The sequence below is a fragment of the Lates calcarifer genome, unplaced genomic scaffold (genome assembly GCF_001640805.2).
Source record: "Lates calcarifer isolate ASB-BC8 unplaced genomic scaffold, TLL_Latcal_v3 _unitig_2009_quiver_2139, whole genome shotgun sequence".
Classification (NCBI taxonomy): domain Eukaryota; kingdom Metazoa; phylum Chordata; class Actinopteri; family Centropomidae; genus Lates; species Lates calcarifer.
The window spans coordinates 106-15,445 of record NW_026115918.1 but is presented as its reverse complement, the minus strand read 5'-3'; the positions used below and the strand labels follow the sequence as shown (position 1 = coordinate 15,445).

General features: G+C 43.4%; 3 protein-coding genes across 4 annotated transcripts; 2 read left to right on the top strand and 1 right to left on the bottom strand.

Moving 5' to 3' along the window:
• The first annotated feature begins 11 nt into the window (after positions 1-11).
• LOC108891623 (microfibril-associated glycoprotein 4) lies at positions 12-4,080 on the top strand. Of its 2 annotated transcripts, XM_051067791.1 has the most exons (8): positions 12-92; positions 190-268; positions 447-589; positions 860-1,015; positions 1,247-1,285; positions 2,445-2,541; positions 2,716-2,883; positions 3,159-4,080. In XM_051067791.1, the coding sequence occupies exons 3-8, from the start codon at positions 584-586 to the stop codon at positions 3,410-3,412; spliced, it is 720 nt and encodes a 239-aa protein (XP_050923748.1). In that variant the 5' UTR covers positions 12-92; positions 190-268; positions 447-583; the 3' UTR covers positions 3,413-4,080. The 2 variants fall into 2 exon arrangements, with proteins under 2 accessions (XP_050923748.1, XP_050923747.1); XM_051067790.1 differs by lacking the exon at positions 12-92 and having other exon boundaries at positions 111-268.
• A 139-nt stretch (positions 4,081-4,219) lies between these two features.
• LOC108891621 (multiple inositol polyphosphate phosphatase 1) lies at positions 4,220-7,720 on the top strand. The gene is made up of 8 exons (XM_018688816.2): positions 4,220-4,860; positions 5,216-5,401; positions 5,485-5,679; positions 5,894-5,991; positions 6,116-6,246; positions 6,529-6,662; positions 6,752-7,015; positions 7,087-7,720. Exons 1-7 carry the CDS (start codon positions 4,461-4,463, stop codon positions 7,003-7,005), a joined length of 1,398 nt encoding a protein of 465 aa, XP_018544332.1. The 5' UTR covers positions 4,220-4,460; the 3' UTR covers positions 7,006-7,015; positions 7,087-7,720.
• An 845-nt stretch (positions 7,721-8,565) lies between these two features.
• On the bottom strand, positions 8,566-14,948 carry LOC108891622 (outer mitochondrial transmembrane helix translocase-like). The gene is given in 13 exon segments (XM_018688817.2): positions 8,566-10,600; positions 10,602-10,647; positions 11,798-11,928; positions 12,888-12,938; positions 13,027-13,116; positions 13,355-13,461; positions 13,588-13,788; positions 14,398-14,518; positions 14,591-14,664; positions 14,667-14,688; positions 14,779-14,884; positions 14,886-14,906; positions 14,908-14,948. Coding segments are annotated over 13 exon segments (1,086 nt in total). The 3' UTR covers positions 8,566-10,525.
• Positions 14,949-15,340: the final 392 nt, after the last annotated feature.

Below are 15,340 nucleotides of genomic sequence, written 5' to 3'. Positions count from 1 at the left end.
AAAACACCAGGGTAAATGATCAGTTTAAAACAGACTGGAGTCCAGGCTGTCGTCTGTCTGCTGCCACCTGCTGGAATAAAGCAGCACTGCAGGTGTGTGGACGTCACTCTACATTAAAACTGATGAAATAATTGAGAGTGGGAGCTGAGAGGAACAGGAGACTGATCACATTTCTGCTTCTCCCAACAGACTGAAGACTCAGGTCGAGGCCAGAACAGTCAGAGGAAAAGTCTTCAAGCAACAAGTTCTTCAGCAACATATTTATGTGGTCAGTTTGATATATGGACATGATAATACTACATTTATAGGCTTCTGCTGAACAACAATAAGGATGAAAACAGCAACAGAGAGGAAGATTACAAAGACTGAGTTTGATGTTACAGAAATAAATGGAGTCAGTCCAGAATAAAACACAGTTAAAAACATGTTTCCACCTGTTTTGCCAGTTTCTTTATCAGTGTGAAGCAGCAGCTGTTCAGTCATTTATTGATCTTTGGGACATAAATAAAGCTGAGAGACATCAGAGCGTTCAGACTGACCAACATCAGGATTTTCATCAGATCACTTCAGCTCAACTCTGACGATGAAGGTAAGTTTCTATCTGTTAGTTTGTGTTACTGTGTGACTTTCAGTGGTGGAAGAAGTAATCAGATACTTTACTGAAGTAAAAGTACCACACAGTAACACAAACATGCAGATGGATTGAAGCAGCAGTAATCCATAACAATCTGAGTCTGTCAGAGACAAAAACAAGAACTTTGGTGGGCGAACTTTGACGTGGACGATCGACCGTTGGATTACCAAAGTCTGAAGATTTCAAAGTGTAGAGAACAAAACTAAAACACCTGCTCTGTCCCAGCTGGTATCAGTTGTCCTCCTCTTCCTGGCTCCAGTGTTGACCAGCTGCGCTCCTCTCATCCTCCCTCTGGACTGCAGCGACATCTATAACCATGATAACAGCCGGCCCAGTGGAGTGTACACCATCTATCCCATCGGAGCCACGTCTGCTGTCCAGGTACACTTCACCTGTCTGGGACACAGGTTGACCTTTAGATGATAAAGATGTGGACAGATAAAGACAGAGATCATCTCTGACAGAAACACAGTAACAAAATCTGCCTGATGATTCTGATCCAACAGATTAAAGTAGTTCCAGTTGTAGCTGCAGCAGCGCTGGCTGTATCACATATATTTAATATCTGCAGATGGATCACATGTATTAATGAGTGTGTGTGTTTGTGTGTAGGTGTACTGTGACATGGCTTCAGGAGGAGGACGGTGGACAGTGAGTATTGAACTGAAGCAGTGGTGGAAGAAGTATTCACATCCTTTACTGCAGTAAAAAAAGTAAAAGTACTTCATTGTGCAGTAACTGTCTCCTGTGACTGATCTCTGATCAGATCATTGATCCTGAGTCATGTGACTGTTGTAGCTGCTCCAGGTGGAGCTGGTTTTAACTACGTCAGATACAGTTAGACAGGTCAGTCCACTGGTTCCCAACCTAGGGGTCAGGTCCCTCCAAAGGTCCAAAATATCTGGTGGAACTGAAATGTGATGAGTCCCAAAGCAGACAAGATGAGAACCACTGGTTTAATTTTTGACAGTGTGATATTCACACAAGCTTCTCATACATGGTGTGTTCAAAGGTCACATCACAGGAGCCAGCTCAAAGTTCAGTTTACACAGATTAAAATGAACTGGTTCATGTTCATTTCTTCTGTTTATTTAAAGGAGTTGTTCCCTTCCTGTAAAACCTCCTCCTCCCCATCCATTCCCCATCCCCGATCAATCCCACTTCCCAAACTAAATGAATCACTGTTTACTACCACACAACCACAGACCAGAAAATCCAATGAGCACATGTTTTACCACATAAACAATGTGTCATGAAGCAGGAAAACTCAGAAAAGATCAGTGTACAAATGTAATTCGTCTCTCTACAAGGTGCCATCAAAAGGTTCTGAGAATGTTCCTGTTGTGAACAAATAAAGCGTAACATGGTAACACACATGCAAGTGAAAATTGCAAAAAATAGTTTTCAGAATTCAGAATGCAGAATTCATGGGCACTGGTTAAACTTGCGTTAATTGTTGTGATTGTGACATCGTAAAATCCTGGAGTGACTGGAGAATGTGGGAAAAAAAACAAGAAAAATCCAGGAGAATATTCTGAACTGCAGTTACTGTGAACAGAAGATGAACAAGATCCTAAACATTATCACAGGCAAAAAATGGTAAGGAAAGAGAACCAGACTGTGGGAATGTAAACTGAGGCTGTGACTGATCTGTTCAAAGTGCAACCCCAACTGGTTTCATCAGAACCAGTAGCTGCACTGTTTAAATTGCCAGGACAAGACATGCACAACACAGTTCTTCTTCTTCTGATGTTTCTTGGTTGCTGTTCAATATTTTCTCCTGACTGTTCAATCCTCCACCCCCCACCAGGTGTTCCAGAGGAGGATGGATGGATCGGTGAACTTCTACAGGCCCTGGGACCAGTACAAGACGGGCTTTGGTACCGCTGCTGGAGAGTACTGGCTCGGTGAGAAACTGATCCAAACTAACAGTTATTAAAGTCACTCAGTTTACATTGAGTCTCAAACAGCTGATCCACTGATCATCCAGTCATTTCAGCTCCTGGTTGGTTTCATGTACAGGGGGTTCAACAGGAGCCCAGTGGATCCAACCAGGACGTTCATCATGTGTTTGTGTTCAGGTCTTGAGAATCTCTTCCACCTGACTCTGAGGAAAAAGTACGAGCTGCTGGTCGACATGGAGGACTTTGATGGAAACAAAGCGTTCGCTCGTTACTCCTCGTTCTCCGTCAACCCAGAGGCTGATGGCTACAGACTGAATGTATCTGGATTCACTGATGGAGGGGCAGGTGAGTTCATGCATATTTACATTATAGAGGAAAAACAGGGCTCTTTTGACTGGTGGAGAGGTTGACAGCCTCCCAGAACAACACTGGGCCTGTAGCTCGCTCAGTTGGGCTGATTGCCACAGCACATCCCTTCAACCTCCTCACACTCTGTTGCTCTGTTTGTTTGTTCTTCTGTTTTTTCACTATCAATTCAATCTGTGTAATGTTTCTCTGGGAACACTCCCAGTTCACCTGGTTAGTGGAAGTATTGAAGATATACACCTGTGTTTCTGTAGGAGACTCCCTGACTTATCACAGCGGACAGAAGTTCTCCACCTTTGACAAAGACCAGGACTCTTCAAGCTCCAACTGTGCCAAAAGCTACCTGGGGGGGTTCTGGTACAAGAGCTGTCACTATGCAAACCCCAACGGTGCTTATCTCTGGGGGGCTGATGGCACTCACCGCGCTGTTGGAGTAGACTGGTACCACTGGAAGGATTATGAATACTCCCTGAAGACCATCAGCATGAAGATCCGTCCTGTGCAGTAAATCTCATCTGATGTTGTGTCAAACAGCTGTTGTTGTAGAGAAGTGATTGGACCGGTGGCTCTTCTGTACTACTCAGATTTCTGTTTACTGTCCAGCACCACAGTCCAGAGAATCAGAGCTCACAATCTAATCACTGTTTCTTGGTGAGATTCTACAAAAAACCATCAAAGTCATAATTCTACAAAAAAGATCAGTCAGAAATATAAGTCTACAAAAAACATCTCCCCATAGAAGTTTATTATGATGCATTTACTTCATACTGAGCTACTAAACTCACATGTGCCTCTGCCCTACATAATAATACAAACCATTTGTAATAAATCCACCTACTCCCACCTGGCACTTTAAGAAGTGACTTTACAGAGCAGCAGGTAACATATGACAGACGTCTTTTAGAATAATGTCTTTGGGTTATGAGATGATGTGAACCTATTTTGTCCTTTTTACCCTTAAATTACAAAGCAGGAAACATTGTGTTTACGCAATTTTATTTTCCAGTCCAATACTGGACTCAACATTTACAAAAGTATCCTTTATTTTTCCCTCCAGTTGATTGTCCTGTATATTTACATTGCAGTAACAGTCAGTGTTTTACTGGGACCTGACTCATGTGGTGATATTACACTGTGAACCACTGGTGTTTTTGAAAATAAAGATGGTGAATTGGATCATTCATTAAAGGGGCTTTTATTTTGAAAATGAAGAACGGAAGTATATTTTGTTTAGGCGTTTGTGTTGATCTCATTAAACGGAAGCTGTTATTTCAGTGTTTCTGATCTTTGAGGCGACATCAAATCAATGTTTTATATCGATCTGATCGGTGAACGGTACCGTAACGGTGTTCATACTGCGCAGTAATTTATTTTTACACCGAAATTTCAGGGAAAACCGTCGATTTAAAAAACTCCGGGAAAGTCAGTGGTCGGCCATTGAAGGGCGGGACGACGATGAGGTCAAAGGTCATCTGAACCCGGAACATCAACAAAGCAAACAAAGACGGCAGGAGAGACGTTTCAGTCGGTTAAATCTTCCTCCGCTTCCCGCCGACATGTCCCCCGTCTCCCTGCCCGCTAACAGGCTGCTGGTGGCGGCTCTCAGCCTGCTCCTGACCCGCCTGTCCTGCTCCTCTCTGTCGGTCCCGGACATCCCGCACATCGCCGCTTACTTCGGGACCAAGACCCGGTACGAGGAGGTGAACCCGCACCTGCTGCGGGACGTCTTCTCCGTCAACGCGTCCGTCCTAAAACCTCCGCCCACCGAGCGCTGCTCCCCGGTCCACCTGACCGCCGTCATCCGGCACGGCAGCCGGTACCCGACCGTCAAGAACATCCGCAGGATCCAGAAACTGAGCGAGCTGGTCCGGAGAGAAGCGTCCAGAGGGTCCGCGGAGGGCTGGCTGCAGGACATCCAGAGCCGCTGGGAGATGTGGTACACCGAGGACATGGACGGTGAGAGGCCGTTAAAATATCCACCGAAACACTCCCGTTACACCGCGACATACTTTCACACGTTACTGCTGAGTCTCAGAGTATTTCAGGTCTCAGTTACTTCTTATAATATTCCAACTAAGCTGCTGAAATATCACCGGAAATATCCAGTAACTTCACTGTAACGTTACCGGAAGTAACTCAGTTATTAATTATTCTGAAAATATCGAGAAACAAAACTGAAGAAACAACAGAAACATCACAAACTGAAATATTCACAATCAATACTATCAATACTATCTATCAATACTGTCAATACTATCAGTCAATATTCACAATCACAATCACAATCTCTCTCTCTCCTCCTCCTCCTCAGGTCAGCTGGTGATGAAGGGCAGGGAGGACCTCCATCAGTTGGCGGGGCGTCTGTCCGTCTTGTTTCCGTCCCTGCTGTCGGAGGAGAACCTGAGGAGGATCAGTTTCCTGAGCAGCTCGAAGCATCGCTGTGTGAGCAGCGTGGAGGCGTTTCAGGAGGGTCTGCAGCGCCGCTGGGGACGATCAGGTTCCGTCCTGTTTCAGAGGCATCATGGGAAATGTAGGAAGGCTCCCCGTGAACTTGTCGTCTGACGTCTGTCTCTCCTGCAGAGGTCGAGTACGGCCACGAGGTGGACGACGAGCTCATGAGATTCTTCGAGCGTTGCCGCGGTTACGTGGAGGGCGTGGAGAAGAACCGCACGGCGCTGCAGGAGGTGGAGAAGTTCAAACACGGCGAGGAGATGGAGGGAGTGAGGAGGAGGACGGCCGAGAGACTGGGCCTTCCTCACCACCGCCTCACACCGGGTCAGACTCACACACACACAGGACCTTCTCTGCACTGTGAGGACGTGGATCTGAACGTCTCGTCCTCACAGTGCAGACGTGTCCTCGCAGTGTTGACGTGTCCTCACAGTGCAGACGTGTCCTTGCAGTGTTTCTGTGTCCTCACAGTGCAGACACTTACGTTTTTGTCGTAAATCGCCTATGAGTGAAGTTTGTCCCTCTGTGCCTCCTGTAGATTTGGTCGAGGCGGCATTCTTCTTGTGTTCCTATGAGCTCTCCATCAAATCCCTTCACTCACCGTGGTGTTTCCTGTTTGACGAAAGCGACGCCAAGGTCCAAACACACAACAATAAAACCCAGATTTTACATAAAAACATGAATAAAATAATCTGATGAAGGAAAGAAGTCTGAGCTGATGTTTGTGTTTTTCTGTTTTACCTGCTGTTTGTCTCTGCAGGTGTTGGAGTACAAGTCGGACCTGAAGCAGTACTGGAAGCGCTCACACGGTCATGTGATCAGCAGCCTGTCCAGCTGTCCTCTTTTCCATCACGTCTTCAGGACACTCGACAAAGCCGGACGCCCACGCAGGTTGGAGACGTTGTGAAGTGATACTGCTTTCTTTCCATCTCAGCTGTGTTTATACTTTTTAAGTCTGACTCACAGGCTTGATCAACGGCTGAACAAATTCCCTCCCTCGTTAATAAACTGAATTTTTGTCAGCTGTCGCTGTATTTTCTCCTTCATCTGGTTTTAATCGAAGCGTAAAGGATCTGAATGAAACATTTGACCACCAATGAACCGTCATCTCGTCATTCAGTGGCAACAGAAATGTGTCTAGAATTGATTCTGGTACTTTTTCGTGTCCATTAGGGCCACTGAGGCATCCCCAGAGCCGGCCTCCATCCTGGTGGGTCACGCTGAGACGCTCCTACCCCTCCTCTCCCTGCTGGGACTCTACAAGGACAAGACTCCACCCACTGCCAGCAACTACCACTCACAGCACAGTAAGAAGCCCCGCCCCCGTCCCGACGTCCAATCGGAGACGAGGATGCGACAGTTGTTTTTTCGGTTCGGTAACGGTCGTGTTTTACAGGAAGGAGTTTCCGGACCAGCCAGATCGTTCCATACGCCGCCAACCTCCTCTTCGTTCTGTACGACTGCCAGCGAGGCCCCCGGCTGCAGCTGCTTGTCAACGAGACCCCGGTTCGATTCCCAGGGCTGGAGTCTGAGGATGCCCCGTTGTACCGGGACGTCCGGGCCACGTACCGCCACCTGCTGGACGGCTGCGACTTCCACAGGGAGTGCGAGGGGCGGACCGGTGGCCGGGCGCCAAACACCGAACTCTGAGAGGAAATGGGTAAAACCACAAGGTCCTGATCAGACCTGAATCCTGATGACCTCATCTCATTTTGTTTTCTTCTTCTGCAGTGGTTTAATGGCAGTGACGGGAGAATCAGCGCCACCTGCCATTCATCAGGATGGAAGCAAGACTTCACTCATGTTTTACTTTGAGACATTTTCTGGAGATTTGGTTTGTGTTTTCGTTCTGTCTGGATCAAGACTTCTGAGAAAACTCTTTTGACGACGGAATCAGTTTACAAACTTTTAGTTTTAATGTTTGGTTTTGGTGAACTGACACTTTAATCTTTGCTGTAAACCAGAATCAATGGGGAAACTTGATTTTTTTTGCGATACTACAGGGTTAATTTATGAAGCTTTATGTTTATTTATTCTGATTTTTACAATCATGTGATGTATCTTTCTTGTCTTAAGCTCTCAGCAGATTCACTGAGCTTCTTCTAATCTCAGTTTGAGAAGATTTTCACAATAAAAGCTCTGGTTAGTCTGTGGTGATTTAAATTGATTTGTGTCTTCAGGGTGAATTATTATTTTTCTCTGTTTCATACATTTTTGTGCCTAAAGAAAATTTCAAATGGCGACTCAGCTTCTTCTGAAAAATGTCACATGTTGAGGTTGTTTATGTTGCTTTTTGTTTGGTTTTATTTCCTGTGGAATTTTTCCTGATGCCAAATGTTTCTAATTAAAAGCTTTAAACTGCCAATTCCTCCTGTCCTCAGTTTGACTTTATTTAACAAGTAAAACTGAATCTTTTCTTTAACTTCATCTAGAATAGAAAAATATATATATATATTTTAAACATGACAGAATACAACAAAGTTTTATTTTCCATTGTCAAAAAACAAGAGTTTACAGTTGCAATGTTTGTCTTATAATGATATGATGTATAATATAATTAATATGTAAGTGAAATAATTATAGAAAGATGTTTGAGATTAGATTAACATTAAAATCAGTTTACAAGAAAAAGGTGTATTATGTATAATTATAAAAGTAAAAATATGTCAAGACTGTAAAGTATGAATATGATCTACCAGTATGTTTTAAAATATAAATGTAATAACATTTTTTAAATGACTTTTCTAGTAAAATTACAAAAATAGTAAAAACTGAAAATAATTTTTAAATGAAGTTACTCTTAAAATGTAATTTTTCTTAGGTTAGGTTAGGTTCGACTTGGTGTAATACGATCCATTCACATCATCATGAACCTGTAAATGTCACATCTTAAATTGTCATGTTTATTTCATCATAACAGACTGCAACTACACTATAAAAAAAATCCTGTTCTCTTGTACTTGCTGGATTTTTAGTTCGAGCTGTGATTTACAGACGTAATGATTCATGGAACAAATGATTTTTCAATAACACAGAAAATTAAACATCTTTGATTTCAGTTTGTTAAATATGAATATTGGCTGTTTTCTATCATCAGAAACTACTGATCGATAATTGAGTTCTTTACACTCCACATTCAAACATCAGTATCACAGAATAATAAAACAAGAAATAATAAAGATAAAGTACACTTCATGAAAAAAACTCACCTTCACAGAGTTTCAAACACGTTCATGTTCACGTTTGCTCAGTTTTGGCTGAACATTTAGGTTCTCTTTCTGCTTCAAACAGACGTTTACATTTTTATTTACTATGTAAACATTTCAGGAACAGGTCGGCCATTTCCTAACAATCTCCAGAAAGAACCAATCATCGGTAATAAAACAATGGTCAAATAGTATATTACTGTTAATAAGTTCTAATTAATAGCTAATGTGTAATGCTGAAGTTCTGCTGAGTGAAAGAAACAACATCAAACTGAACACAAAATGGAGCCAAATAAGCTTAAACTAATAAAAGTTTCCAATAAAGGAATAAAGCCTGGGAGAGGACATGGAGAAAAAAAAATCTGATTGTTGTGGGGGGCAAAGTGTACTCTTGCAAGATCTTTAACCCTCGTGTTGTCCTCTGGGTCAAAGTGACCAGGTGGCCGACAATGTGTCTTTGTGTGTGTGTAGTAGGATTTGTTGTTGTGCAAGACATTCGTGATTCTGAAACGGTTATCTTTTGTGTTTGAATAATAGTAAGAAGAAAAAAGTATACAGAATATGAAAGGCAATACAGAGGGCAATGGGAGGGTTAAAGTTTCTCAAAATCTTGCAAGATGTCAACAAACTTATAAGATTACGCAAAAGTTTGTTTTGATTGGTTCACTCTAACACCTGGCGGTGAACTTTCATGAAAAAATGAAGGCTCGATTTACGGCACAAAGGAAGTGAGTCCACCACTGATCAAACCAAACAGAGAGGACAGAGCTTTTGTTTTCCCCGGTAGCTGTCGATAGCTTCCCCCAGGTAGAGGAAATGTCAGTCGGTAACCATGGAAACGAGCCTCGTTAACGGAGAAGGCTAAGAAAGTGGAGATGGTTGTAATGCTCTGTCACGTTTTGATTTTCAAAATCTGTCAAAAGAGAATTCAGCAGAATTCAGATGTTATTCAAACTACACCTGTAAGAAACCTATACAATACAACCAGGTGTTTTTACAGCCTTCATCTCAGCGCTGAGATCAGGGTTTCTAGTTCAAACTGGGATTCTCACGGTTGTTTCTTGCTTTGGACAGTAGCCACATTGCTAACAGTAATGCTAGCAGCCAGAAACAAACCGATGATTCATTCTCTGTTTGATAATCTAAACAAACAGCGTTCCATGGTGGTAACCTTGAACACACTCACTGTAGTTTGACAGTTTGTCCTGTTGTCCCCAAAACTCACTACAGCACCATATGTGGAGAAATCTGCCACTGAAAATAGTCCTCAACAAATGTAAGAATTTCCTCCTGATTATTTGGTGAGCAGCTGTTTTACAGAAACACTGAGCTTTTTTAAAAATGATGATGTGTTTTTTTTTTATTTTTACGTGTTCAGTCGATGGGAAGAAAAAACACTAAGAAAAATAAGGACGACACCAGACATGTTGACTTATTACTTCACTGCAAGTAGAAGTCCTATTTAAAGTAGTCAAAACCCAGAGAGGTTGGGAATCACTGCACTATAGTTTGGTTCAATGATGAGCAGACTCGTGTTTGATTACATTATTTAAAATAAGTTTTACTGATCTACTTTGAGTTTATTTACAGTGGAAACCAGCAGCAAAGCACAAAAGGAGGTGTAACGATGAATTCTGTCGCCTCAGAAATGGCGACTCGAGCTTCATGACTCAATGATTTTACTTTTCTGGATCATCCAGCGATTCTCAAACCAGGGTTTGACACATTTTTTTCTTGTCTGCGTCTGAGAGTCACTGAGGATCATCAGCAGCATGATCAGTAGGTTTAAATAAAAACAAAAATAAGAAAAAAACAAAAGGCAGTGGCACATGTTGAACATATTTAAACACATGTAGACACAGTAGGTCAGTATCTACGCACTGAGCTGATGAACAGGTTGGGAATCGAACCTGCGACCGCAGGCTCGGCTGAGGTCATCACATGATCAATGTTTGTATTTGAATTCAGTCCAGAGCAGCGTGCAGCAGAGTGCTGTGTCCGCCCGCCAATTTAGATTTCTTCATCTTACTGATTGCCTTTTTGAAGGTCAGACTGATGGATTGGACGGATGAAGTCCTCAGATGAACTGAGAGACGGAAACAGGAAGAAAGACCTTTTAAAAAGAATGTAAATATATCACAGAGTACCACTATGTGCTGGCAGTGTGTTGTTTTACGTTCAGTACGCCTCATCTGGAAAACCCAATGTTTATATTCCATGACTTTCCTGTTTTTTTTAATGAATGTACAAACCCTGAATAAGATGCAATATTTATCTGTACAGACGTAACGTCGCAACATTACCAAAGAATCGTTTGCGCATCCACCACACATACAGTCCCACAGTGATGATGTGTTTCTGTAGTCCAACCTGAAGTTAGCATCAGCATGGTTCCCTCCACAAAAAGCCAGTGAGATTTTTTCATAGTGTTTTGGATTATTCCAGAAAATAAACAGTGAGCAACTAAAGTTTCTGATCCTTCAGGTTTAGTTGATCAGATCATCTTCACAGATGAACACCACTGTTCTGATGTTTGAAGCCTAAATCCAACCTCCAGAAGTAAGAAGCTAATGTTAGGCTATAAACCAACTACACCACGGTCACATGACGTCAACGTCTCCACCACTAAGCTTCCAACTGGTCATTTCATTTAGCTCTGAGCTCTTCTACAAAAGCCTTTCTTCTTAGAAAGTTAGTGAGAGTTTGAAAGAGCGTGAGTAGAAACACAACGAGGCTGTAAAGGTGGACTGGTGAGTAGATGGGTTTTCATGTTAACGTCCCCGACAACCTCTGTAGTCTCATTTAGACACTCGTTAGCAACCGCCTTTTTTAAGACACGTAAAAGCTTCAAACATCAGGAGTGGGGGATTTACTGACCCATTTTATGTCGGAGAATCAAACCTGAAAATGTCTTGAGCTTGTGTTAAAACCACAGACCTTATTTCAGACATTTAACCAGAAACACACTGACTTTGGGACGAGAGAACAGGAAGTGCTAACATGCTAACATGCTAACTGACTTCCTGGTTTCAGGATTATTCCTGCAGCTCTTGATTAGAGACAAGATTTGAATAATGAATGAAAAGTCAGAAGTGGATAAACATGTGAAACTCATCTTGTTTGTGTTACATTCATTGTAGTGATACACAGATCATGTGGAGCTACATGAGGACCGTCTGTAGTCTATGATATTTGGGATCTAATGATATAAAAGACTCCATCAAACAGTTCAGTACCTGTCGTTCTGAGTGTGGACGAAGTCTCGGACACAGAGCAGCGCAGCGTCACGACACATCTCCCTGAGGTCACTTCCTGAGAAACCGTCAGTTTCCTTGGCAATGTCGACCAGGTCAACTGACAAGTCCACCTGCACAAAGACAAGAGGTGATCAGATTCCAATAAACGAAGCAGTCGTCAGGAGAACGTGATCTGGTGTTTGACTCAGGTGTGAACAGAAGCAGGAAAATTTCCGGGTCAGGGATGGACTAATAGTTGGTACAGTAGCATCACATGGTCTCAGTATATCCGAGTCTGGACCACTAACTACATCCAGCTTTTCAGTATTTCAAGGTTCAGGATTCTAGAGATCTTTGACGAGGTTCTTGGGGATTGTGTTGAGGATGTTTTAGTGTTCATTGGGAATGGAAAGGTTCTAGTGGGCTTTAAAACAGCTGTGGGTGATTAGTGGTTCTACAGGTCCTCTAGCAGTTTCTAGGGGTCTTTTAGGGGATCTCATGGTCACTGTTCTACATGTAGTTGTGGATGTTTTACTGGTCAGTGAGAAGGTCCTGGAGTTCTTTTATCTTGTTCTAGGGACTGCTTGGTGGGTTTAAGTGGTCAGTGAGGAGGTTCTGCTGATGGTTTTAAGAGATGGTCACTGAGAGGTTCTAGAAGATTCAGTGGTCAATGAGAAGGCTCTAAAAATCTTTTGGAAGGTTCAGGGAGATGTTAAGAGGTTGTAGTGGTCCTGTAAGAGGTACAAGTAGTCCTCTGGGTTTCTGTTGGCCCTTTAGGGGACTCTGAGTGCTCTAGGTGGTGAAAAACCAAGGGGAGATTTTGTGGTGATGTGTTAAACAGTGTTCCCCAGAACCAACCACCGAATGAATCAACGTCCTTTGAAAGAACATTGTTCGTTCCTCTAGTGGAGTTCAACAGACTTTCAGAAATTATAGAAGCACAGAAGATGTTCTGGAGACTCGTGGTGAAACATCACATTACAACACATATGTACTGTATGTCCTTCACTGATTGAACAGATAGTAATGTTTTGTAATCTGAGACCTGATAAAAATCACGGTCCTTCTGAGAGTGGATTTCTGAACTTACACTCTCGTTCTCCAGGATGAGTTTGAGGATCTGCTCTCTCTGCCTCATGCTCTACAGGAATAAAAACAAACAGTTTTTGGTTTTTTGTCTCCAGATTTTGATTCGAGTCAGTAATGTGAATATCTGAAATGACTCGTACAGGCTGGTTGATGTGGAACCTGGTGGGCATCCTCCTCAGAATAGCAGAGTCCAGATCCTGAGGACGGTTAGTGGCTCCCATTATGATCACCTGACACAAACACAGTCATTATTACTACAACTACATTATGAGCAGCTTCATCTTCACTTCTTAACAAGTTCAACAGTCACATTAACACTGAGCCTCTTCAAGAGCAATCAACCAACTTTTGTCGATAGCTGTTTGGGTTTGAAGTCTTGCTTCCCCAGTTATTAATTTTAGGTTGACTGAGGAAATAACTCTCAGAAATCTCAGAGAACAACCTGACAGGACAGGTGTGTACCTGTACCTGGCAGTGGTGGTCAGTGTCCAGTCCGTCCCACAGACTCATGAACTGAGCCTTCATCATGGCCGTGGCCTCGTGGTCCGAGCTGGATCGACTTCTCAGGAATGAGTCTGGTAAAACACACAGTGACACCTGCTGGTCAGAGGCAGGTACTGCACATCACTGAGGCCAGGCCCCCTCATTAACATATAACCAGGAAATCTAAAAGCCTGTAAAGGTGTGTATCGATACCGTACCTATCTCGTCAATGAAAATGATTGACGGCTGTAGTTTGACGGCCAATGAGAACACAGCGGCCGCCAGTTTCTGGGACTCTCCGTACCACTTGTCGGTCAGTGTGCTTGGCTGCAGGTTGATGAAACGAAACCCCGCCTCCTTCGCCGTTGCCTTGGCGATCAGCGTTTTGCCGCAGCCCGGAGGCCCATACAGCAACACACCTGTTACCATGACAACAGGACGGGTATTATGGCCTGGACTCAGTGCTGTACACCATCACCTTCTTCTTCCTTCCATCCTGTCCTCTTCTTCCTTCCTCACTTCCTCCCTGCTTCTTTTCTTCCTCTCTTCTTCATTTCACCCATCCCTCCTTTCCTCAACACCTCCTCTTTTTATCTCACCATCCTTCACTTCCTTTTCTTTTGTCTTCCCTCTTGCCTCATTGATTCTTCTATCCTTCCTTCCCACACTTCCCTTCTTTTTCGCTCGTTTCAATCCATCCATCAACACCTCTTTTTCCTTCCTCCTTCATTTTTGCTTTTCTTTCCTTCCCTCATCTTTGTCTCCTTTCTTCACCTTACCTTCTTTTATTCCACCTATCCTTCGTCTTTGTTTCCTCTTCTACTACCTCCTTTTCTTCCTTCCTTTCCTCATTGCTTCCTTTCCTTACTTTACTTCCTCTCCTTTTGTTCATTCCTTTCCTCGCTTCCTGCAGATTCTTCTTTCCTTTCCTCATCCCACTCTTCTTTCTCCTCTCCCCCTCCTTCACCCCCCCCCCCCCCCCCCAATCATGTATCAGCTCTGTATGAATCTGGTTCTGAGTCTCTGACCTTTGGGGGGCTGCAGAAGTCTGGATCCCTGGAACAGGTGTCTCTTCTGAACAGGTAAGATCACCGTCTCCTTTAACTCTGTGATCACCTCATCCAGACCTGCGATGTCTCTCCAGGTGATCTATGCACAGTTGGAGGTTTTTTATTTGAATCAGCACAGTTTAACAGTTTAACAATGGATTAAAGTGGTTACCTGCATGCTCAGCGGGTCGACCAGGTGAGCTGCGATGCTCATCTCGTACTCTGACAGCTTCACGTTCTTAACACGATCTGTCGCATCAATTTCTCTGCCTGAGAGAAACCGGGAATCAAAACCACGCTACGGTCACAACCTCCTGTTGGAAACTGAGGTCAGAGGTCACCTGTGTACCCTCATCTCACCTGTTTCTGAGCCTCCACCTTCTGCTTCCTGGTGGGGTCGATGGCGTCCACCATCCACTTGATGGTGAAGTAGGTGACCGCTCCAAATATGGTGAGGCGGAAGAGAGGCGATGACCTCGTTCCTGCCCAGGACGGGCGATGTTTTCGGCTGGGACCTCCCTCAGCACCATGGTCAGGGTTGGCAAAGACAGGAAATGCACACAGGGCTGCAAACAATAAACACAAACAACAAGAGGTTGTATTAGAACAAGAGAGCCTAATTTCTATTGTAATAAATGCTTTGGGTGTTTTGGATTCAAGCCGAATTGCCAAACACCTTCTGTTAAATTAATTCTGATCTTCATTCATGACCTGACAGCAGCATATTTCTGACAAGAAGCAGGAAATGTTAAATGGTCCGTTTTTTAAATGGAGTTTGGTGAGATGTTCCCTTGGTGACAGGTCTTGAGCTGTTACTAATTCAGGAAACTAAGCCATTGTTCATGGCTGGATCAAAGAGCTACTCCTGGTCAAGAGTTTACGATCTCAAGGGGCTGCATTTTCTAATGTGAGTGAAGAAGTT

Coding starts and splice junctions, on each gene's coding strand:
- LOC108891623 (XM_051067791.1), top strand. Junction 1,286..2,444: donor CAGGAGGAGGACGGTGGACA/GTGAGTATTGAA, acceptor ACCCCCCACCAG/GTGTTCCAGAGGAGGATGGA. Junction 2,542..2,715: donor TGCTGGAGAGTACTGGCTCG/GTGAGAAACTGA, acceptor GTTTGTGTTCAG/GTCTTGAGAATCTCTTCCAC.
- LOC108891621 (XM_018688816.2), top strand. CDS start 4,461: ATGTCCCCCGTCTCCCTGCCCGCTAACAGGCTGCTGGTGGCGGCTCTC. Junction 4,861..5,215: donor GTACACCGAGGACATGGACG/GTGAGAGGCCGT, acceptor CCTCCTCCTCAG/GTCAGCTGGTGATGAAGGGC. Junction 6,663..6,751: donor CAACTACCACTCACAGCACA/GTAAGAAGCCCC, acceptor CGTGTTTTACAG/GAAGGAGTTTCCGGACCAGC.